Source organism: Sebastes fasciatus, chromosome 9 (genome assembly GCF_043250625.1).
Source record: "Sebastes fasciatus isolate fSebFas1 chromosome 9, fSebFas1.pri, whole genome shotgun sequence".
Lineage (NCBI taxonomy): Eukaryota > Metazoa > Chordata > Actinopteri > Perciformes > Sebastidae > Sebastes > Sebastes fasciatus.
In genome coordinates, this window is record NC_133803.1 from 7,038,977 (window position 1) to 7,063,924 (window position 24,948).

At 42.0% G+C, this 24,948-nt stretch overlaps 2 protein-coding genes across 6 annotated transcripts in view; one reads left to right on the plus strand and one right to left on the minus strand.

Annotated features, from left to right (window-relative positions):
- Positions 1-351: 351 nt before the first annotated feature.
- The window catches only part of ltbp1 (latent transforming growth factor beta binding protein 1), a 108,562-nt gene continuing 83,965 nt past the window's right edge, over positions 352-24,948 (plus strand). For 3 of the 4 annotated variants that reach the window (XM_074645673.1, XM_074645674.1, XM_074645676.1), the window contains exons 1-2: positions 352-1,228; positions 6,273-6,343. In XM_074645673.1, the coding sequence (XP_074501774.1) occupies positions 852-1,228; positions 6,273-6,343 (448 nt within the window). In that variant the 5' untranslated portion in view covers positions 352-851. The remainder of the gene's footprint in view (positions 1,229-6,272; positions 6,344-24,948) is intronic. The other variant, XM_074645675.1, reaches the window with a different exon arrangement.
- LOC141773720 (uncharacterized) lies at positions 18,089-24,350 on the minus strand. 2 transcript variants are annotated; one of them, XM_074645693.1, is made up of 14 exons: positions 23,900-24,350; positions 22,930-23,034; positions 22,682-22,765; positions 22,478-22,546; positions 22,241-22,384; positions 21,222-21,555; positions 20,757-21,042; positions 20,380-20,616; positions 20,189-20,274; positions 19,979-20,083; positions 19,654-19,847; positions 19,295-19,459; positions 18,896-19,106; positions 18,089-18,384 (listed from the first exon to the last, which is right to left on the minus strand). In XM_074645693.1, exons 1-13 carry the CDS (start codon positions 24,142-24,144, stop codon positions 18,953-18,955), a joined length of 2,208 nt encoding a protein of 735 aa, XP_074501794.1. In that variant the 5' UTR covers positions 24,145-24,350; the 3' UTR covers positions 18,089-18,384; positions 18,896-18,952. The 2 variants fall into 2 exon arrangements, with proteins under 2 accessions (XP_074501794.1, XP_074501793.1); XM_074645692.1 differs by having other exon boundaries at positions 18,089-18,359; positions 18,881-19,106; positions 23,900-24,349.

Here is a 24,948-nt window from a genome sequence, read left to right on the forward strand (position 1 = left end):
TTGTGAACAAAAGATACGTGTATGATGTCTTAAGGTATATGGCAAAATAATTAACATCAGTGATAATAAATAGGCTGATAACATGGGCTGCTCTGGGCTTCCATATCTGTAGTGATCACTACCACCTGCTGAGGGATGACTGCTCCTAAACCCAGTTTACACAGACGGGAAGTCGGTATCAGCTTACAGAAATGTGGCTGGAGAGTGAGTGTGTGTGTGGGGTGGGTCAGTCAGTGAGCGCGTGTGTGTGTGTGTGTGTGTGTGTGTGTGTGGTTGTGTGGGCGGGGGCTTTGGTTTTGGGTCCACAATTGGGCCCCAAAAAACTCTCAGCCCGAACCCCTCCACCCCCCACCCAGACGTCACGTTTAGGAGGCTGGCTGCTGGAGCTGAGCTGACTCGGTTCACCTCCAACAGAGAAACTTTCCTGGAGTCCTCCTCCTCCTCCTCCTCCTCCTCCTCTTCGGGTACTTGTGACTGCGGACGGAGTGAAATCCAGCCCAGAGGAAGCAGCAGCAGCTCGGAGGGCCTCCAGGCAGAGAAGGAGACACACCGCGGAGCTACAGACTCTAATACGCCCCGAGGAACGCTTCTACGGTACATGCCCGGTATATCTACAGTATATCTACAGGATCTACAGGATCTACATGATCCCAGACGTTTCAAAGTGAAGACAACGTTTTTTCTCGGGTGTCTTGAACTTATTGGAGGTCGGCAGCGTTACCTACAGGAATATGCTCAGGAGTACAACCGTTTTCCTCACTCGGAACAAGTAAAAAGGAGAGTTTCACGGAGCTGAAAGTTACCTATTTTTTTTTACCCCAAAAAGCCCCTTTTTTCTTCTCGGTGTGAATATGGCTTGGATTAGATGGGGCCTCTTGTTTTCCTTCGGTTGGTTCCTCTCCCCGGTGTGTGTGTCAGCGGAGCCGCGGCAGCAGCAGCAGCAGAGCCGCGGCGGCTTCAGGAGGCTGTACGTGCTGCAGCCCGGCCCGGGACCGGGGTTAGGGTCGGCCGGCGGCGGAGCAGCGGACGGAGCGGCGGTGCGAGTTAGCTCCATCTCGACGCGTCACGGTGCGGCGGGGCAGCCGCACACGTACAACGTGGAGCTCACCCACAACTACGGCAGCCAGGTCCGTACCCGCAGGATGGGCAACCAGCAGCTCAGTCAGCAGCAGCAGCAGCCGGTCGTCCAGGCGCAGAGCCAGCAGGAGCAGCTCATGAAGCTGTCTGGGTAAGAACCTCTGGATCAGTGTCAGCGGGGAGGAATGTGTGCTGCTAGTGGGACTTAATTACTTCCTGTCATGTCATGACTTCCTGACTTGTATCATAAAACTTTTAAGGATAGTATCTTAAAAGCACACTTCACTAGTTGAAATAATAGGCTGCAGGCTATACTTTTACAACCTTATCTTATCAGCATGTCTAATTTCATTATGCAGTGTTGGTGGATTATGGTTTCTGCCTCAGTGTACCATTGTGATCAAGTGCTGACTTCAGTGACACTAATTGGAGTTTGTTTGCACACTCACTGGGCTGGTCAAACTGTCTGACCTGTTCAATCAACTAGGTTTGCTGTTGGATTAAATGAATACTGATGATATTGTCTAATTGCAATATGATGCAATCATGCCTAACTCAAAAACAGATGAACTGTTTATAAAGCATACAGTATAAATTATCACCCAATTCTGTGTTACACCTTTTTGGCCAACTTCATTCCAACTCATTACCACAAGTTTTACACTTTTTTTGTTTTGGAATTTAAGGTTAATAAACCTCATTTTGGTGTAATTCTACCTCATTTTTTATTTTAAAAAAGCAGACATTCTGAATTATTTTGACTATAGTTATCGGAGCAACATAATGTGGATGGATTATCACAGACGGGTATATGTAAAAGTTTAGTTAGAATATTGTTTTGAAACCGTTTCATTTTATTTTTTTTAATGGCAGCACATAATGACACCTGTGGTCCTCAAAAATGACCCGAGAAGACCACAGATGCTGTAAATTAGAATAAAACACCCATAATTCAACGAAAGTATAGTGGTCATTAATTGTTTTTGCAAAGACCATAGATTAGGGAACCATCCATGTTATTTTGGGGGCAATTAGATGAAAGAAATTAACCTGAAAAAATCATGTGCGTCTGTGTCCTCCGGTGCTCAAAACGGCATCTGCAATATTTCACAGACTGGAGGAAAACAAGCAGTAAGAGCTGATCTGAGGACCGCTGTCCATCACATGTCCATGAGAGCCGGCTGTCAATCACTCGTGAACTCCAATCAAATGGTCAAACTAGGCCGCACTGATCAAACATGAATCAATATTACTGTATAATGTTACTGTAATGCCTATTTCCCTCCTCAAATGTTTTCAGAATCATCTTGTAGAGCACGGTTTAGCTGTAAAAGGAGAAAGTTTGTGACCCAACAGCCATGTTGAAATCTCTTGAAGGAACGCCAAACACCGGTCACATGACCGGAGCACAGCCAATAGGAACGCTCTCTCTCTGAAATGACCTGTGATTGGTCAAAGTCTCCCGTCACGGGCCAGATATTATTAAAGCCTGAAAACAGAGCCATGACGAGGTGCAGAAGTCTAGTTATCTCTCAGAACACTTGAATTACAATATACTGAAAGGTTATTATGGAATGTTTGCCCAATGATACCAAAAATATACTGCCTACTGCCACTTTAAAGAGTAGTAATTGCATTTCAGTGAATCCCCTCTTTCCATCTACAGCAGGCGTCTCCAAACTTTTTTCTTTTGAGAGCCACCGCAGCCATCGCATCTATTACAATCCCGCCATAGGTGAAGTTTTTTTTGTGCTTCCTTAGGATGTGTGCCACTTTAAACGAAGCCTCTGCTGCAGCGTTGGCCTTCTTCTTCCTCAGTTTGGTAAACAGAGACTGTCGTCTTTTAAGTGTTGTTTCAGCTCCTTTACCTTCTCCGTTCGTAAACCGCTACCAGCCGGAAAGTCCCGTGAAAAGTGTAGCGCTCAACGTTACATCTTTTACCAGCTGACACGCTCGCACCGCAAATTAGACACATCACCCATTCCTCATTAAAATAGTAAATTTTTTTGCTTTTTATTGGCCTGGCTATTTTCTGCGGTCATTGTCAAATCTGGTGTAGGCTTGCTGGTCTGCTAGCATCGCCTCATGTTACCGCGTCGCTGATGTCATGAAATTTGAAAGCAGCGCAACTTGTTCAATTGTCGGCCGATTGGAAAATAATCAGTTTGTGTCAGTAGGGGGTGCGATGTCATGACATTTCATAGACTCAAACTAGATATTTCACCAAGGGAATATCTTTTTGTCTGGTCTTGACATGAAGCCAATTTTTTTATTGTACAGCTCTGGAAATTCAGAAGCACAATTAATAAATTTTTCATTCATCTTTCAGTTCAAACAGTTGTCAACAGCGATTGGCTGCCGTCACAAAGGTCAGCTTGGGTTTAAGTTCAACAAATTTGAACTTCCGACGGACACCTGCGCAGAGCCGTCGCAACACAGTGCGTTCACAGTAATGGCGAGCATGCTCAAAAGCTGTTCTTCCATGAATTCGCCTTTATGGGTTCATTGAGCAGAGGTCTAATCACCCTGAATAAGTGAAAACACCTGCGTGGGTTTGCAGAGCCTTTAAATTCAATCTGTGTGCAAATGTAATGGAATCAACTAAGGTAATGTAATGTGTACAAATACAAGGAATTTGATTGTTTTGAAATGGGCATAACGGCTAAGAATAGGGCGAACTAAGTCCAACAAATAAAAGTTAAGAATAGACAGGACTATTATGTACACAAATATGTGAAAAGATATGTGTGTGTGTGTGTGTATATATATATATATATATATATCCATTCTAAGGCGATGAGATCACACCGGCATTAGTGTTCCAATCTAACCTCCACTAGGGCCTACTACCTTGTGTAAGTCGCTGATAAGCGGCTGAAGCTGTTGACTTCACTGTGCTTTGTAAAACGTTTTAAACCCCCGTTGCAGTAGGCTGTACATGGAAAGAGTTTTAGTCAGAATAAGAGACGGGAAAACAACCGATAGAATAACAAGAGGCCACCAGGCAGCTTGACCTCAGCTGCTCAGTTTGTGGCCCACCAGAGTGTTTCAATGTGTGACTGGTGAACACAGTTAAGCTGTGAATTGCTGCCCCCTTGAATTTGGGTTAATTTTTATCAACGTCAAAATAAAAGGTTATTATACCTCCCGTGCCTAGTCTGATAGTCTGTAGATATGTAGCCTATAGATAAGGTATATTTTAATAAAATACAGTTGTACCGACAGAATACAAGAGAGCACAGAGTTTGTTTCCATGCTGCGAGGTAGACGAGCGCTCGTGGCTACCTGTCTGTTCACCTGAGGAGCACAGAGACAGAGAGTCAGTAGGCGGTCCTTAATGTGGCCCAGGACACATTCACTACACACTGCTAAAACAATGTGGCCCAGACCACCTCTGAATGTGGTCTGAAAAAGATTGAATGTCAATGCGTCCTCAATGCGTCTTGAGTGCGTTCACACCTGTACTTAGAGCTGTCCACTTGTGATCGGATCACTAAGGACGCATGTTAATGCCAGGTCTGAACAGGGCCTCTTTGTGAAACAGGACTGCATTTATGAGTGGCCCATTTCTTGCCTGTAATTTATTCAAGACAAAGTTCATGAAAACAGTGGTTTACACACAACATGCATCAAGGAGAAGTCATGGCCGATCCGATGACGGGGTCTATTTGAAGCCATTTCTCCACGCTGGTCAACAAGCGATTCTGCTCCTCTATTTATGTTTATACATATATGTTGGTGATGTACCCCATTTCAATTGTATCTTTGTATTCATTTCATTACATACATTAGGCCTACATACAACATACATTTCCAGTTTGTCTTTTATGCCACGGTGTTGAGTTTCTTCCGGTAACATTGCTTCAGACGATGGCGACTGAAAGTGAGCGGATCATGTTGGAGTTGGAGCTGATAAATGTTGAACAACAGCTACTTTTAATAAAAAAACACTGCAACACAGAAAAGAGAGAAGACATCGGAGGAGATGGTGTGTGTGTGTGTGTGTACGACCATCGAGCCAATTGAGGATGGTGAATATTCTGAGCTTGTCCGGTCTATGAGAGATATGGACCATAAACACCTGTGTAGCAGAGTCTCTGTGTAAACATGTAGCTAGGAAAAAAGCGCTGAAATCCTGAAATCCTTGTCATTATCCAATTTAATCTGTAAGCCAACCAATCAGTTTTATTGTAGCATATATGCAATATTATATTTGTGTATAATTTGATTTGTATCAATAGCTACATAAAAAGTTTTTATTTACCAAATATACATTATGTTACAAACTGGAAATATATGTTGTATGTAGGCCTAATGTATGTAATGAAATGAATACAAAAATACATTTGAAATGGGGTATATCACCAAGATATATGTGTAAATATAAACAGAGGAGCAGAATCGCTTGTTGACCAGCGTTGAGAAATGGCTTCAAATAGACCCCGTCGGCCAATTCGGCTTCCAGCGAACAGTGATTGGCCCCACAAATCCTGATCGGAGCACCCTTATCTTAAACTCTTCAAAAGATCCAAGAGGCGGTGACTCACCTCATCATCTGAGCCAATGTCTTTGATGATGATGTGAGTCATGAGTTCCCAGGTTGGTTCAGCTTCCAACAGCCTGACTCAAATCAACTCTCTGTGGACTCCCTTTTTCCAAACCAAAGTTTTGTAGTAAAACTAAGCTTGTGAGATTCATGCTGGCATTGCGAGGCTTTACAGACCTACCACAATAAACGGTACACCCTAGCAACTTCAGTATCGTAGAAAATTCCAGCCTTCCCAGTCATATTTAGTATCACAAAGCCAAACCGCATCTCATGAGCTCTGTGTTTGGGACGGCACTCAAGTCTGGAAAACATCCGGTGAGAATCAGTGGAGCCCGGCAGATATGTGCCAAATATCAGATAACAATGATGGAAAATTTATATGATGACATGACTTGTCTCAAACCCCCAGAACTTTGCGGACAACGATTTTAACTAGGTGTTACGGACCTCAAATGAAATGGGATCTCAGATGTATTTAGAAACCGGCTCCAGCTTAAAAAAGTAAAGGCCAATGACAGCAAGTGATGCATTTGTCCAGTCAGGTGTAAAAAGGATTGATGTTGACATTTTAGTAAAAGAGATAACTGTCAGTCATCTAATGGGGAATCTCCAAATACAGCTCAACTGTTTTGTTTTCTGTTTGCAGGGTGAACATCTGTGGAGGGCAGTGCTGTCATGGATGGAGTACAGCTCAGGGATCGCAGCGGTGCATCAAGCGTAAGTGTGCAGTAAACTCCTTTCAACACAAAAGAGTTGTGGCCCGTTTTAGTTGTATTTCAAAACATATTTAGTAAATGTTGTACATTTTGGCTCCTTGTTGTGTATAGTTAAAAAAATACAAAGTGAAATCCGGCACATGCGTAATTGTAAACTTCATATGTTGTATTTCATAGTGTCACTCGTGATTTCAGGGCTTAAAACATACCGGTAATTAGGGATGCACCGATACCACTTTTTTTCAGACCAAGTACAAGTACAAGTACTTACATTTGGGTACTCGCCAATACCGAGTACCGATACGAGTACTTCTCTGTGCCAAAAGACCCTCGTTAACAGCCAGCTGGAGGGTGTGAGCGACACCCGGCAGGCTGGGGAGTCCTGCATACGAGGCGGTACGCCGCGACCGGCTCTAGGTCGGCTTGGAAAGGCCCGGGGCCGTAGCCAAAGTCCTCGCTGCGCCCTCGCTGCGCCCTCGCTGCGCCCTCGCTGCGCCCTCGCTGCGCCCTCTCTCCCCGCGGGGGAGGGACGGGGCCTCCTGCTCCCGGTGCGACTGTCGACCAGGGCAGACTGCCCTTAGTGCGCCCCAGCCGCGTCGTACCACCAGGGCGGGGCTCGTACCACCAGAGCGGGGCTCGGCCCACGTAAAAGACGTCAGGGGTCTGCGGCAATGTCTGCAACCTACCCGACCCGTCTTGAAACACGGACCAAGGAGTCTAACGGTGGGAACCCAGCCCCGTGGGGTCGGGCGCACCACCGGCCCGTCTCACCCGCACCGTCGGGAGGTAGAGCGTGAGCGTGTGCGATAGGACCCGAAAGATGGTGACGAGAGGTTAACGTCATGCTGCAGATTCTGGTATCGGTATCGGTGCATCCCTACTGGTAATTCAAAATGTAGAGAACTTTTGATTGTAATTGCCCGTTACACCTGTTCCCGTCCCTGAACGGCCCAGCCCAAACCCAACATTATTGGCGAAGGTAACTGCGAACCCAGCAGTCTCCCTGGTCTGTGGTGAGATGCCTAATCCTGATGGAAGTGGGGAGGGCAAAACGTGTGTGTGTGAGACATTGTACATTTAATAACAAAGACAACTTTACAGCTAATTTCTTCTCTGCTCTGAGCGCATCTCTCAGGTAGACTGTTTGGGACTCAGTAAACTCCCTATTGACGCGTCCAAGGGACACACCCGATTTTTTTTTACCTGATAACGCTACATTGCAAACAACAAAATCAGTGCTGAAATCGGCAGGACGAGAGCTAGTTAACATGAAGTGCCATTCTTTTACATTATGATGCGTTCAGGCTCTATTCAGTAATGATGAGTGTTAGGCGAAGGTAAATTATATCGTGATGTGTTCAAATGTAATCTTGTAAAATGTAGTTTTTGGCGAGAAAGTTGAATAAATCCAGTTGTTTTGAAGGAGATGTTTTCACAACAATATAAAATAGATAATAGAGAGGGAATTATGACCCGTTTAACTTCATAACAAAAACAAGTATGCAAACGGTAACAAGAGGAGTGGATGTTGAAGTACATGGGATTAATTGTTTTACTTTTGTTTTTTTTACTGTGGTATCAAATTGATATTGAGAATCGTGGAATTTCACTGGTGTTGATATTGACTATTAAATGTCTGGTATGGTGACATCCCCAGTGATGGTCTATGGGAACTGACAAAACACTTAAAATGTTAATTTATTGCAGCGCTAAAAGGCGCGGTGAAAATTGTTGGGTGCACCTAAATTATGTGCTGGTGCACCTAAATGAAAAAGTTGCTGCACACCAGTGCAACCACTGTAAAAAGTTAGTCTGGAGTCCCATAGAAGGCAAGCTGTCTGAATCTAAACAGAATGTGTCGGCGCATGCTAAACGCATCAAAGAAACGGAGGGCCGGGTTGCTGCGGTATGAGATGAACTAGAGAGATCACAGGCTGAATCAGCTTCAACTGCAGAGTGGCTAACGCACTTGGAGATGAAGACCGACAATTTAGAAAATCAAAGCAGGGTGGAAAAATCTGTGTGTGTTTGGTCTCCGAGAAGATGCTGAGGGTACTCAACTACTGCGGGATTTTGTTCGGGACATGTTGCCGAAGAGGTAAGAGCTCAGCCCTGATCATCCTCCACCGGTGTTGGTAAGGGTCCATTGCACTTTGGCACCACCGAAACCAACACAGAGCGGTTCTCATTCGCTTCTGGAGATTCCAAGATAGACCAACTACCTCTCATCACAGAAGAATATCCTGCACGATGGAGCAAAACTCAATTTTGTGCAGGATTTTTCAGCAGAAACAATGAACATACACAGAAAGTTGTTCACTGAGATGGGAATATTCCGGGGATTCCAAATCAACCCTTGCCTGATAAGAGTGGTCCACAGAGGGAAGGCGCTCCTCTTCTCTTCACCGCGGGAGGCAGAGGAATTCCAACAGAAATACAACCCAAAGGATGAATTCTGTTTTCCTTCTATGACTGACCACCAGTAGCGAGGATGGACTAACAGGACTGGCGATGTGAGTGTCGTGAATGACTCGGTGTAACTTTAAAAGAATGTAAAACGTATCTTGTGTTAATGACCAGTAATGCATAGTGAGTGTGAAATGGGACTTGTCTTGCTGCAGTGTTTTTTTTTTCCTTTCCCCACATCCTGATTTTGATATTGACGTTATGATTAAGAGAAAATTAGTCACCTCCTTCCAGCAAATTTCTTTTTAAAATGTATTTTACAAAATGACATGGATATTTGGAAGGGAGGGCTAGGATATATTTTCATTTGAGTGAATTTTTATAAAAACTGGTAAAAAAAAAGAAAGCAGACTCAATATAGTTATTTTATCGCCTATTCCTTATGAATAGCCAGGGAAAATACATAATATACAGGCTGTACTGTGCACAGTCGGTGAAACTGTTAGGGGTTAGGTTCACTTAGATTAGCTGCTCCTTATGCTAATGTGGATCAGTGTCACCAGTTATTTTGGGGTATTTTGGGAACCTGGGGGATAGTGGCCAGGTTTATAGCAGGGGTGGGGGAGATGTATGGCAGAACATTCTACGTTCATAGTTTCTGTTATTTTGTTCTGCTTTATGTTAACATGACAGCAGTGTTTTTGTTTATTTAGTTGTTTTTCTCCAACTAGACGAGGTAGGACTACATCTCTTTTCAAGATTAAAACACAAACATGTCTCGAATAAAGATTAGTAGCTGGAATATTAGGGTGTTAAAATAAAAAACGATTTTAAGTCCAAAATAATTTTCTTGCAAGAGATGCATTTAAATGCTGCAGAAACGGATAGATTACAAAACTAGAATGGCAACCGGAGAGCGCAGACCTCCGCCAAGCTGCCCGAGTATGATTGCCCCCCCTCTCCGTCCAGCTTGCGCCATCATCCGCGTGTAATTTTGTTTATGTTGAGATCAACTGTACGTAGCGGAGCATCGTTAAAAAACTTCATTCAATCTGGACAGAAACAAAGCAAAACTCACCTAAACCGTCGTCGTTACTCTTTCCAACAATCACCGTGTGTGCTTTGGTCAAACTCAACTGTAATTTCACAGAATTTCATGTGAAAAACGACGAATCTACAGGTGTTCTCCACCCCCCGCTCTCTCTCTGTCCCTCTCTCTGCTGGCAGAAGGAAAGAGGCAGGGTGACGCGTCATGGACACGTCATCAGTTACACTGCACATGTCTTAATGCCTGTGGTGGTAATGCACAGGCTGAGCGGAGTTATTAAAAAAAATTCCCGAAGCCGGATCATGATCCGGATCGCCACAAAATCTAAGGGATTGTTCATTGTGTCACACCCCACCCCTCCAAAAAATTTCATTCAAATCCATCGCGGGCTTTTGGAGTAATCCTCCAAACGGACAAACCAACAAATTAACCAACGTCGGTGAAAACATAACCTCCTTCCAAGGCCTTTGGCCTTGTTGGACGTAAAGATGGCCAGATCAGGTCTTATATGCACCATACAATAATTAGGGGTATACTTGTACTGATAAATAAATCTGTGTCGTTCCAAATTGCTAATGTCATTCATGATCAATGTGGAAGGTATATCATTGTCCAGGGTAATACTGTATATCCACGCTCAAACTGAACCTAGTTTGCGTCTACAGCCCAAATGTTGATTACTCCGTCTACTCTGCAGGGTGTGTACATTATTGGTGGAGATTTTAACTGCACTTTGGTGCCCACTAAGGATCGCTCTACTAATGTCGACCATACTCACGTGCAGAGAAAGAAAGCATCGAGCCAGTCCTGCAAAGATTTAACTTTGGTTGAATTGTAGAGGGAACTGCACCCAGATACAATTCAGTACTTCCGTTATTCAAGCACATAAGTAACTCACTCACGTATTGATTATTATTTGGTCTCCTCTGGACTATTGACAAAAATGAAAGTGTTGGTACAATAGTGTTGTGATAAGTGATCGTGCAGCTGTGTCATTAAGTTTGCATGTAGATACATTTATCCACAGCTCCAGGGGATGGAGATTCCCAGTTGAGTTCTTGCAAGACTCAGAGTTTATCAAATTTGCTGAATGATGATATTTAAATTTTTTGAAATAAACCTTGATCAGTCTAATGTCTGTGTCAGATGGTAGGCATTCAAGGCGTACATTAGGGGGAAAATAATATTAGTTACATGAATTTTAAAGCTAAACAATCCCAAACATTGGAAAAATCAAATAAGGTTGTTGGAACAAGACTTGTATAATGATTAGAATTTGTTGAAAGTAAAGGATTTACAAATTATGAGAGCTAAATACATTAGGTTATCAATAGATAGACAAAGTTGCTAAAAGTTTAATGTGGCTTTAACAATCGTACTATGATCAAGGAGAAAATGTGGTAAACTGCTGGCATGGCGACTTAAGAAACAACAGTAACGGTACAGGCAATTAATAGCATTGCGATACTTACAAGTGACCTGTCCTTGGACCCATTGGTGATTAATAAAAGATTATTATGTCTTTATTATGTCCATGCATCAGGATGCTCAGATGACTTGGGAGAGTCAAAATTCATTGTTGGATCAGTTGCGATTTCAGACCTTGTCATGAGGTGGAAAACAGGTACGTGACTGTCGTCTACCGATAGAGGAGTTATCGGAGGCCGTTCAGAGTATGCAGAGTTGGAAAAACACCTGGGCCGGATGGCTTTCCTGTTGAAAGATTGAGGGAAAATCTCCTGGCCCCTCTTCTGGCCATGTTTAAGGAATCTTGTGCAGAGGGAATACTTCCACCATCATTGAGACGTGCAATGATAACCTCAATCCTTAAGCCATGCGATCCCCCAACTGAGTGCTCTTCTTTCAGACCCATTAGTCTGATGGGATGTGACACTGAAATACTCAGTAAGGCCAAAAGACTGGAGAAGTACCTTCCACATCTTGTTTGTAATGCTCAAAATGGCTTTGTCAAAAAAAGAGACACAGATTTCATAAAATTAGGCCCGTCTTGAACATATTGTATGAAAAACATAACTCTAGCAGCGGTGTTATTTTGACATGCGCGCCATGCTTTTTATAGGATAGAGCGGGACTATCTTTTTAATTTGCTTTCGAGATTTGGGATTAGTGTCAAATTTCTGAGATGGATCCAACTTTTGTACCAAAACCCTAACCCTAACCCTAACCCTTTGTATGACGTCGACGAATGTTTTCGAACAAAGATAAAAGTTTACAGAACATTATAGATACACCATTCGCAGCCACTAAGGAAGGTTTTACATATCTAGGGGTTCAAATTAGCCCTAGGGTGGAACAAATGATTTTGATTAATTATGACACCTCGGTAGAAAAATTGATGGAGATGTTAAACTGATGGACCCAAATGCCTATATCTATGATTGGTCACATAAATAAAATAAAAATGTTGGTGTTACCAAATCCCTTCCACTTCCACTACCTAACACTTTTTTTTCATAACATCCAGCTTCGTCTTCTGGCTAAAGTAAAGCCCTTCCTCAGTCGGCATGCCTTTGTTAGCTCAAGACTTGATTATTTAAATGCACTGTATGTTGGTCTCAACCAGACTTCCCTCGCGCCCCTCCAACTTGTGCAAAATGCTGCTGCTCGCTTTTTAACTACACGTTACCCCCGTACTTTACTCACTCCGTTGGCTTCCAGTTGGCTTTAGAATCGATTTTAAGCTCTCGATGTTTGTTCTTAAAGCCATTAACGGCCTCATCCCACCTTATTTGTCCGAGATTTTGACTCTCCGCGAGCATAACAGGCCTTTGCGGTCATCTGGTCAACTTTTTTTAGAAGTCCCGGGGTCAAGGTATAAGCTGTGGGGTGATCGTGCTTTTGCTGTCGCTGCTCCTAAACTATGGAACAAGTTACCCCCTGATATACGCACTATCACTGACCGAGTACTTTTTTTAAATCTAAGCTCAAGACTTTTTATTTAGTTTAGCTTTTAATACCTAGTAGCGCTGTGACATTTCCCCTATGCTTTTTATATACCTTTTTCCGATTTTATGATATGTTTTTATTCCTGTTATTTCTTGATGTTACTGTAAAGCACTTTGGGTACCTTTTGGTTGTCGTAAAGGGCTATACAAAAAAATGTTGATTGATAACATTGATGATTTATTGAAGAAATTCATGTGGAATCATAAAAAGTCTAGACTTCAACTAAGGCTATTATATTTACCGTATGAAAGAGGAGGTTGGATGACTATAGAGCAGATATTCACATCAGAACTTTCTCTTAAGCTTTACTTATATTCAGCTAAGGTCAAAGAGCTTGTCAAACAGACAAAGAATCCTTAGAAACACGATCTCAGTGTGGTACTCTGCACATCAACGCTGTCACAGTTCTCCCCTATTTGGGGTAACAGTTGTTTTATACCCAGTAGAGCAGATGGTGGATTTAAGATGTGGTTTAACAAAGGTGTAGAGAAGGTGGCGTGCTGTCATACATTCAGTTATGTTAAAGGTCAATTACTTTTTGTTTATTACTTATTGTGAACTTATTCAAAATTATCATCTTCCAAAAAGCTAGAGAGGCATGAAGAATTGATATGAAGGTTGATATTCATGAAGCTGATTGGGAAGCAGCTTGTTTTAAGGCCCAGACCCAGTCTGGTTATTACAATACAAATGGTTAATGCAAACTCATTTTAAACCTAGCAGAGTAAGTCAAATGTTCCCTAACGTTCCAGATTCTGTGTAAAGTGCATAGAGGAAAAATGCACATTAATTCATTGTTTATGGGAGTATACAAAGCTACAAGGATGCTGGAAGAGTGTGGTTGAATGTATGAGCCTTTTAATTGGAAAGGAAATTCCTTTCGAGCCAAGTTTTGTGTACTGGGAATATACCCTGAAGACTTTAGTGCAGCTCTGCAGCGGTCACTGCTCATTGAATTTGGACTTTTACAAGCCAGGAGGATAATTGCACTAATGTGGAAGAATTTGGATATACCTTCTATTGGAATGTAGATAAAAGAACTGGCAGCCTGTCTAGCTTTGGAGAGACTGACTTATATTGTAAAAAGGAAAGACAAAACCTTTGCTCGCTTGTGGAGCCCCTATATGGAGTTTTTTGGGAACTCATAATCCTGAATGATTTGAAACTGTCTGGAAACTATGCACTGCTGTGACTTTTTGTTTATTTGTCTTTGTTAATGTTTTTTGTGTTATTTCCTGTGTGGATTGAGTGGCACAGGAAATGACGTATTGCAATTTTTTTCACCACTTCCTGTGTCCACTATGTGGCGCTAGAGAACACATGCTGAACATGCATTATGTTGCTCATTATAAAGTGTAGACCACACAATGTAAATTTCATGTGAATCGGATAATGTTTGTCACATAACGCTGACTTCCTGTTACCACTAGGTGGCGCTATAACTGCGAGACAAAATTTGCATGTGGATGTCGTAATGGAGGGACTTTTATCCAGCGTGAGAAATGTGGAGCAGGTTGGTTAATGTTTGACAAAGTTACAGCCACTTCCTGTTTTTTTGGCGAAAGGCGCTTATTCGCCGCCACACCACGGCAACATAAAAATGGAAGCTTTGAACAACTTTTCATCACAAAGGTCTTAAGACTGTACTGACCAAAGTCAATCAGGTTAAATCTGTAGGAGTAGTTAGATAAAGTATAGTGCCTGGAAATGGCAAAAGAAAGCCCTAAAATAACATATTCAATTCAAAATGTCCGACTTCCTGTTGGGTTTACGGTATACCTCCAAGAGGCTTTTTTTTACGTCTCAACATGTTACATATACCTACCAAATTTCATACTTTTAAGTGAAACCACAATGACGGGCTCAATTTTAGCATTTTTTAGGGGGCGCTATCGAGCCATTTTGTCACATTCGAGCAAGAGACCCAGAAAATATCTAAATGTTTCACCGGTCCTGATACTATGATCAGTTTCTGAGCACCTTAAGCCCCTCAAAAAATGCGATTCATTTGCGTAAATAATAATAATAAACGAAGCAATTTCAATAGGGCGTTGGCGTGGGATTTGTAGAAAATAAAGAGCCTGGCGGTCCTAGTGTTACAACAGATCCCTCCTCCACTCCTTCCTTATAAACAAGTGGTGCTGACAAAACAGAGTAACAATGGGATGGAATAATTGAACTGATTTTGTTGTGGCGCTGCTTTACACGTGGCCACGGGAGCCATTTAGTAGTTTAGGAGTTAGTAGTCCAGTGTTATATCTCAGTCAGTGTCCAACATCAAGTTAAATCTGGGACATGTCACACATAATACACACTAGATGTGTATTATGTTTAAAAGGACTTCAAAGACACAGCTAGAAACAGATAAAGTAATGACCTATCTTTCCGTCTTTTTATGGTATAGGTCAAACTTGTTATTGCTGCAGAAATCAAACTCTTACCGGTCAGTCAGTAATGTGCCTTGTGTTCTTCTGGACAAAGATGCATGTTTACTCATTGCCGTAGAGGACATATTGTTTTTATTTGCCTCTTTCTTGGCAGCCGTAACAACATGTGATTCGTCTGTCTGTACAAAACTCATCTGATTCAGGAGACATTCCAGATCCTTCCAGTCAAATGTTGGCAGATTACTGAATTGCAGGACAGAATGGAGCTTTGTTGAATTTGCCTAAAGTGAACACATCGTGGTCATCTTGCAGACAAATCCTCTTTGTAACTTTGTGGAATTGCTCAATTTACTGTCCTGAAGGAAAGCAGCCAAAATGTAGGGGACAAATACTGGTGTGTGGACTTGAAGCTTCCTCTATTACTGGGTTTATATGTACATTTGAATAATAAAATTGAGGGATCACATGATGATTCACATCACTAGTACTGTAATACTGGACCCGTCTTGGGCCAGATCTGTGCATGTTTGAATGGCTTGGTATCAGTTCAAACTAGAATGGCACTCGTAGAGCGCAGAACTCCGCCAAGGTGCGTGACTTTAAAAACAGATCACAGCTCACAGCTGGCGGTACCGTGAGGTGGTCGGCTTATTATTAACACGGTGCGTTTCCGTGTAACGTATCGGCGGATGTCTCTCTCATTCAGCAGCCTTGTTATGTCTGTATAACGTTACACTATGTTGTCTCTCATCCCGTCATCTACCGCTTTTCTCTTTCTCACCGCGGACAGCAAGCAGCTACCGCCGCACCTCGATGTCTCGCCACACATCCACACACGTATCTCTCAGACATACAGACAAACCAACGCCATTGAAAACATAACCCCTTGGCCTTGGCGGAGGTAATAAAGCCGATCAAATGCAGATTCTGTACTGTGTTCTGTCCACCTCAGCCTGCTATGTGCCTATCCATTTTATTGTCCACAAATATTGTTTACATATTGCAAAGTCTTACCACAAAAAAAACGAGGGGCCATGCCTGATCCTGTCTCATTTTGATAGCTTTCCTTTGTGGTAACAAAAGTGCACTCTGGAAGATAGGAGAAGGCTGCCGCAGAGAAATGCAAAGAATGCATGTGTTGAAGACAGCTGACCCAGAGATTTAACACACACCTGGAGGTTATGACATACCAAGGAAATACAAAAAAAATACGTCAGGAAGTCAACAGGAGATGGCCAGCAGTATGTCATGAAGCAAATATAAGGGAAGAATTCACAGATTTCTCCACAAAACTGACTGCAACTCGATTAATGTTGAACCGATTTTCATGAAATTTGGTTGAAGTGTGGAGATACAGTGGGTCTGCCACGGGTCTGGTTATAGGGGTCTGGCTATAGGGGTTCTGGCTATAGGGGTCTGGCTATGGGGGTCTGGCTTTGGGGGTCTGGTAATGGAAGACTACCATTTCTGTAGTGAGCCTGGCAAGTTTGGAGCCTGGTGTTGCGGAAGCAAGGCATGTACCGTATAGTCGATTTATGCACTCTGATGTCGATCAACCAATAGGCGAAAGGTTGACCCTATGACACACTTTGAATGACAGCCCCCTCGTTTGCATGATGACGGAGAAATGCATGAAGAAGTGTTTAAAGAAATGCAAAAAGAAAAAAATATAGAAATAAGTTTGGGAAAATTAAAACGGAAAAAAATGCAAAGGGAAAAACTGTTGTTTCCTCCTAGGTTAGAAATGGTTTTTTTTGTATGTGTAAGTGGTTGTTTGCCTTGAGATGAATACATCATTGGAATCTAGTCAAAGCTGCTTCAGTGAATAGCTAGGATGTATATGATAGGTGTTTCTATAGCGTCATTGCTGGCCAGTGGAAAGCCAAGTGTATCTCTCGCCCAGAGCGTTAGTGAGGCCCACAGATTCTCAACAGACAGTCTTATCGGAGCTGATCTGAACTCTGAGGGCCAGCGGTGACTCAGATAATGTGGAATTCAATACCTCATATATCAATGTCATATCTTTCCACCGCTACCTACTTCTGAATTTAGTGAACATCTGTCCCAGTCATATGCTTAGGTTAAACAGGCGGTTGCAGTTACCCATGAGGTCAACGCAATTTTCTTCCCTTCACTTTGGAATTTTAAGGTCTTGCATCACGGCGGCAGTGACACAAAGAAAATCATTATGCCTCCCAGTTTCTGCTTCTCACCTTGGATCCCTACCACATGAACACAGCCACACACTCACTCACACACACACCCAAAATATTTTTAACTCTTGCAGACCTCAGTGTGAATGTGGAGGGGGTCCCTGAGCAGCCAGCCCAGCATAGCTGCATCTAAAGGGCAAGGACATCAACATGACTGGTCTATTTTTTGTCCCCAGCTAACAAGTAAATTACCATCACTTAGTCCATCACCCAAGGTGGAAAATTAACTGTGTAGCGTTATTGCTTGTAGGAGATTTCATAATCAATCATTAATTAATTATAAAAAATATGTATCTATAAATAATAACTAAAAATTATGACTCATAGATCCCTGAATTGTCGTAAAAGGTGAAAAAGGGTGATGGCACTCAGCTCCAGTTATCATACACATTTAGTTTTAATATCAGAATTCAACCAGGCGCCTATCACATTTTAGAAAAACAGGGAAAACATCAAAATCTGATATTAATCAATTGATTCTCATAATCTCAGGGATGCTACAGAGTATATACGGCATAGTTTACAGTAATTAAAGTTTTTTTATATACACACACAAATCAAATAACCAAGTTCTTTATAAATTAAATGTTTATTAAACTACCTATATTACTAAACTACTAACAGAAGATAAGTGGATAATTGATGAATGAATAAAGGGCAAATCAATAAATCACGGTTTCACGACAGCCAGTGTCGATACCGTGCAGTAAATAAATTCAGCTCACTTGGGTTAACACATTTATTGCATTCAAAAATATAGATGACAATCCCAAACATTCATAACAAAAAATATCCTGAAGCATGAGAAAAAACATGTCTTCCAAGTTTAAAGGATGGTAAATTAAAAAACAAGTCCACCATCTTTCAGTGGGCCTATAGAACGTGTCTGACCCCTAGTCAGTATTTCTGAGTGGTAGCCATAGTAGGAATGTGGGTGGGGGCGACTTCCATCATCAGGTGAGGAGTTGCAGGGGTCACGTCTTCTCCTAAGGTCGGCTGTAGTACTTTGGTAGTCCTTGGCCTTGCAAATGAACAAAGAATAGCATGTTAGAATTTTGAATTCAGTTGTTGAGTTTGGACTATAATGTCTCACACATACAGGGCATATATATATAGTCTATAATATTTTTTAAAAGGCTGCTGTTATGCATATATAAGAACTTATTTAGCATGCAACTCTATGCTGGTCTTTTGTTGGTTGGTTGAGAGAAGTTTATTACGCTGCCTCACGCTATCGTACCACATCATTTCAATGACATGTCAATGCGTCTTTTTGTGTGTCAATGCGTGATGATGTCTTTACATTATTATAAATTATACCTTTCACAACAAATCTATGTAGTCGGCAAAAAGCTGCTTGTAATGAACAAAGTCTATATGCAACCTTCATCAACTAAAATCAGAATCAGTGTAATGAGAAAGTATTTTGTGAAGGCTGCGAGGGTTAGTGTGAAAACATGCGAATTGGGTTTCTGAAGAAGGGATGTTGAATGAGGCCCACAGAGAACTTCTAAAACTTGTCGTCGACTGACTTGTGTGTGCAGTAGCTCCTCTGTGGTTGGAGGTGGAATACCACATAGTGGCGCGGGTCATCGGGCCTCACACGTAGCGATGCCTCCGTCTGCTGTGGTGCGGCTTCGGAGGATGGCCCTCTGCAGGTGAGGAATGTAGCCGTAGTCCTTGTCGACCTTCGTAGTGTACAGGCTCCACTTCTGCGACTTCTTATTGAACAGCTTCCGGTATCTGACATAATGAAATTAGCATAATGACCAAAACAGGAAAAGATGGATACTGAAAAATGAATTTGTGATAAATTTGTGCTGCCTGTACAACATTCATTATAATTATTCATGTATAAATTTGACCTTATATTATAAAACTAATATAACTTTGTTTTAGTGGTTATACTGTTTTCAATTTTAAGAACTTACTCAATGGAGCCATCAGCTTTTCTTTGCACTGGTCGGTGGACGTGATGATTGTAATCCAAACCGGCGAGTAGGGTGCGAGCTGAGTAGACGGGCGGGGTGAAGCTGAATCTCTTGTTGGCATACATCAGTATGTGGTTGTGAAAGGACTCAAGTTCTGCTGTAGACCTAAACAGTAAACACCAAGTATTAGCTCTTTTATGTTTTCATTAGTTGATATAGTCAGAATCAGTGACAACAGTTCCCAAGATTTACTCGCATTTTTCTTCCCTATGTGGGTTTGTAGGGAGTAAGCCAGTGTCTATGTTTGAGTTAAAGACTTGTGAACATAATCATTACATGTAAAACCCATGCCCACATACCTAAATCCCAGGTACTTCACAACTTCACCCAGCCAGCGTGCATTTAGCACTATCTCAGTGAGTGCTCTGTGTGCCGCAGATCCCTTCCCTATCCATTCCTTGTCCTCGTTGTCCGACGATGGGCCGTGGTGACAGGCGCCAAGAGCCCACTCGTGTTCTCCCGTGACGTGATGGAGTATGCCAACCCACATGTCCTAAGAGAACAACAACGCAATCAGCTATGATCCGGCACATTACGCTGAAATGATGTCTGCAGCTGTTATCAACTATTTCTCGCTCCACAAGTGTAGGATTATAAATAAATAACTGTTCATGTAGCACTTACGAAGAAGTCGTCGTAGTTTGCAGACATTTTGGCACAAAACCAAAAGTGGTTGCACACGTCCTTGCTCCAGATGAGTAAAATGGAGCACCCCTTCTGCTCGCTCGCCTGACCACACAATGAAAAAGCAAAAAAACAATCAAAGAAAATTATTGGTGTAAGCAAGTTTTGTGATGAAGTGAAAATGAGTTCACATCCGTTCCGTAATATTACCTGCTGGATCTTCTTTCCAAGGTTTTTCGATCCGTGCCACATGTCAAGGGTATGTTTAACTCCCCATGACTTATATATGCCCTTGGCTGTATGGACAGTGAACAAAAGACATTCGTAAGTACAGACATCTGCACCACTCCTGCATGAGTCAACACACTATTTAAAAATGGAACAACGAGCTGTATACGTACTAAAGAGTGCAGCTATCTGGCTATGAGCATCGGTACATATTTCGCTCAAGTTTTCTATTTCCTGATGAATTGTGTCGAAAGTCCGGGTGAAGGCTTCCTTCTCCATGATGACACTGTTCGGCGCCGTTTTGCATTTGTCCACCGTCACCATGGAGATGATCTCTTTGGAGGCATTCTCCATCACACTATAAGTGCAGTACTGTGCAGAGAACCCGGGGCTGTCCATCCGACCATCTCCTTTTAAAAAAAACAAAATATAAATAATAATTTCAGAAATTGGAACACACTTTTTTATGCTTCACTCTGGTGGATCTGATACTGACCAATACCGGTTGTACAGTATCATATCCACAAATGTGTCCAAAAATGTAACTTACCCAGGACCACAACGCTGGCTTTTGGCTGTAGCTTGGAAATAACTTCCCCTCGCTTCTCTTCCCAGAACTCTTTTATCGTGTCCACACAGTAGGTGTCCTGTATTTTGGAAAATGTGGACCTTCCCACCATCCCCATGTTCATAAATTTGAACAGTAATGCCACTTTTGCATAGTTGTTTCCAGAGAGGAGGATATTCACGGCCAACATGAAGTCCCCTATCAGCATCCCGTACTCGAGAGTGGACTGTGAACTCCAGCGCCACACAATATGACCATGGGGACACGTCTAGAAAAAGAGTGATAGAAAGCAAAAATGTGTTTTAGTGAGCATATCAAAGCTTACTGTTAGTAGTACCACACACTCCAAAGTCATGAAGTACATATATTTTCCAAAAATGGCCGTTCCAGGCTGGTGTCAGAGACAAAGACATAACATAATATAAATACTGTAAAATAAATACCCACCCACTCAATGATGGCAGCTGTGGCCCTGGATTTAACCGTCACCCGAAAGGGTCCAGGTGCCTGACACACCTCATTGGTAACGGGGTCCTTGGCGGTACACATGGGGATGGGCAGCAGAAGGTACTCAGCCAGCAGCTGTAAGTTGAGATGGTAGGCGATGGAAGCTGGCTGGCCAATGACCTCGTCTTCACTCTGGGCCTGGAGCGCTTCTGGCATCTCAGGTGCATCCGTGTGAGTTGGACCGACGTCTGAGGAGTCATGCACAGTGTCCTCCACACTGATGGCTGGAAGTGCATCAAAGCGAATGCTCTTAGAGGGGAGGGCACCACCAGTTCTGTTGGGAAAATATCATGAATCACAAACAAAGCACTGTGAAATGGATATATCATTTCAGACATGAAGGACACCTGTTACGTAATCACAATTCTTGCACTCACAGAATGTGAACATAGGCTCTAACCCCCTACCGTGACATAAAGAAAAGAAAAGAAAATGGATGGATAGATCATAGGTGTAACGATACATCTACAACATTGATGTAACGATTTATATTCCTACGATCCAACTACATCGATAGGTACTCTGCAAGTTGTCCTTCACTGGAGACGTATATCGATATAAAATCGTTTTGAAACGCAAAAATCGATTGTATCGATACTAAGGATTTGCACCTTGTATTTAAGGACGACAAACGTTCTATGAAAGTGTTTTTAGCACTTTTATTAGTAAAGAAATGTTAAACGTTACTCCGGTTCACTCTCCAGACATGTGCGAGCTTGCCAGCTCTGCCCTCTGCAGCGCGAGCACGCATCCATGGCGTGCATGCAGACGCAGAATTTTTTGGGAAAAAAGTTACTGTATCGATTTAAAATCATTGAATCTTATCGTATCGTACTAGATGAGCCAAATATCGTCCTTGAATCGTATCGGAACCTTGGAAATCGTATTGTAGTAAAAACGTATCGTTACACCCCGAATAGATCATTATACACACCACAGACAGGGTGTTTGTGACTTACCGAACACACAGAGGGAAGATGTAATCAGCATCACTGCCTTCATCACTGTCGACTTCCCCGGTTTCCTCCTCGTCCTCCTCGTCCAAAGATGAGACAGACTCTGTCTCTTCAGCGTGGCACAAGGTGTCATCTGCCCAGTCAATGCTATAGACAGGATAAAATGATTTAGTAATATTATCTTGCACCAATATACAAAGGGAAACATGCTCAAAATATAAAGAGGAAATTCAAACTTACGTGGAATTCCGAATGTCGTTGAACTCCTCTACATTGATGCCGTCAGCGCTCAGATCAAGTGATGTCATACTAAGCACAATGAAATAATATGAGAATAACATCACATTACTGCTCATCAATAACGTTGAGACCAGAATATAACCACCACGAACGCAGGATATAATTCATATGCTACCGTATTTGTCACTGGAATAGAAATTATACCTTGTATCAAGTTCCTGTACCGATGCAGCCTCATTGTCGCTGGTATCCAGCTCTCCGACACCAGCTACAGAGAAGTCATCATCTCTGAAAATTAGGGAATAAAGTTTAAATGAACCAGAGAGAGAGAGAGCATCCGTCTTGACAAGTTCAGCTGGTTTCCTGATGATTCTTCGTGAGGACATCAATGGAAAGGGCTATTTAAACCAATTGTGATCGCATATAATAGCCACGAAAAAAGTTGGACTCACCGGTCAGAGAGAGATTCAGTCAAAATGCAGGATATCTCTGTGTACGGCAGGCTGGCAATGTGTCCAACCTTGTGCCGTGTTGACGTTCCCCTTATCTTCTCATAGCTGCAAGACATTTACATACATTACCATTATAGAGTTTGCTCATACATGTCATTGCAAAAGGAATATAAAAGATTCAAGATGTTTCTTCTCACACCGGTTATACAAGTACAATCGTGTGAAATACATTTTGCTAGGAAGCTCTATTAAGAAAACAGTATGTTAAGTAGCAAAAAATAAAAATAATAACAAATGACACAACGATAACAAAATATATATATATTTTTTTTATAATTTATAATAAAAAAAAATATTTACAAATAATATACAGTACAATAATAAAGGAAATACTTGGTATATATATATATATATATATATATATATATATATATATATATATATATATATATCGGTGCATTAGCTTGCTTATTGCTGAAAAACAAAAAGAAAACGGGAAAATGTGAATCACAAATTGGAATGTAATTTGGAAATCAGGACTCAATATGATATAAAAAAAAGTAATAGTTTAGTTGGCTAAATAATAGTTGCTGCCAGCCCTGTTCAGATTGTGACTGTAAACACAAACAGCTCTCCAGGGGGTCAGTGTTGCTGGGATCGGGGATGGTCATCATGGGGGTAGTTTGTTTTTATGCAAACCAAGAAAACTAAAGAAACTGGTTTATAACAAAAGAACTAGATGATCTCGGTGGAAAATGCTCTTTCTTTCTCCCCCCCATGGGACAATAAACAACATCAATACTCCTCCAGGTTACTGTATCGACTACTACTGTCTGTGATGTTGAGTTGAGCATCTAGCCAGCTACATAAACATGACCACTCATAGCCTGCTTTCACTGTAAAGCAAACTACAAACAAGTCAGCACAACACATGTAGATATTAACAGGTAAACGCAGTTGTCAGCTTCACCTGTCCAGCAGCAGAGCAGCGAGCTCAGAGTCCAACGTGAGGCCGATGCAGTCCCGGAGATCTCTCCACCTCTGAAACGCCTCTCCGATGTTCACCCGCGTTTTATTGCGTTTATTGTCCGACTCTCGTTTAGATTCTCTTTTAGAAAAGTCTGTCTTTCTTTTCTTGGGCTGCTTCGAGGTGTATGCAGTTGTTGCCAGCGGTGGAATAGCGAGCTTCCCAGCAGGAGGAGGACGGTCCGCCATCGACCTGGGAAAGTACAGAATAATTACGTCCTAAAGTCTTTTCCTAACCACGTCTCCTTTGACCTCGATGGGAAAAAATCAAGAGTTCAAGGAAAGATGTGAAGGAGAAGTCAGAAGGACTTTGGAAAACACAACCGTGGAGTTCAGAGCAAAACAATCCGACTGCTCATTCACTAGACTCAGTTATAATGATGCGACGGCGGCGAGTGTTAGTGACGTAGGTCCGCCGTGGTGAAAACTACAATGTTCCAAAGATGGACTACAAAAGGCGCTGCTCGTGTGTTGTTAAATAGGTCTTTCAGTGACAGACTGCTCCCCCTTTGCTTACATTTAACTCCAGTTACAGTCCACACACCACATACAACCATTTCATCCTTTTTTATCCATCATTCTCTTTTAAAACACATCATCTTTTTATCCATCACCCTATTAAACACCATCCTTTTAGCCATCATTATTTTTACTTCTATCTATCTATACCTATTTATATTTATTTTACTTTATTTTATCTTATTCTTTTTAATCTTGCCTTAATTTGATTTGCACCCTGACTCCCAGCCAGCCACCCCATCCCTCTCAAGCGCACACACACACACACACACACACACACACACACACACACACACACACACACACACACACACACACACACAGTCACATGATATTGATCTTGCCTAGTTATGTTAAGTTTTTTAAAGTTTTCTTTCTTTGTTTGTTTATTTGTTTGTTTATTTATTTATTTATTTTCTTTCTTTCTTTAATTTATTTTTCTCTCCATTTTGTTTTATCCATATTTCATTTTAT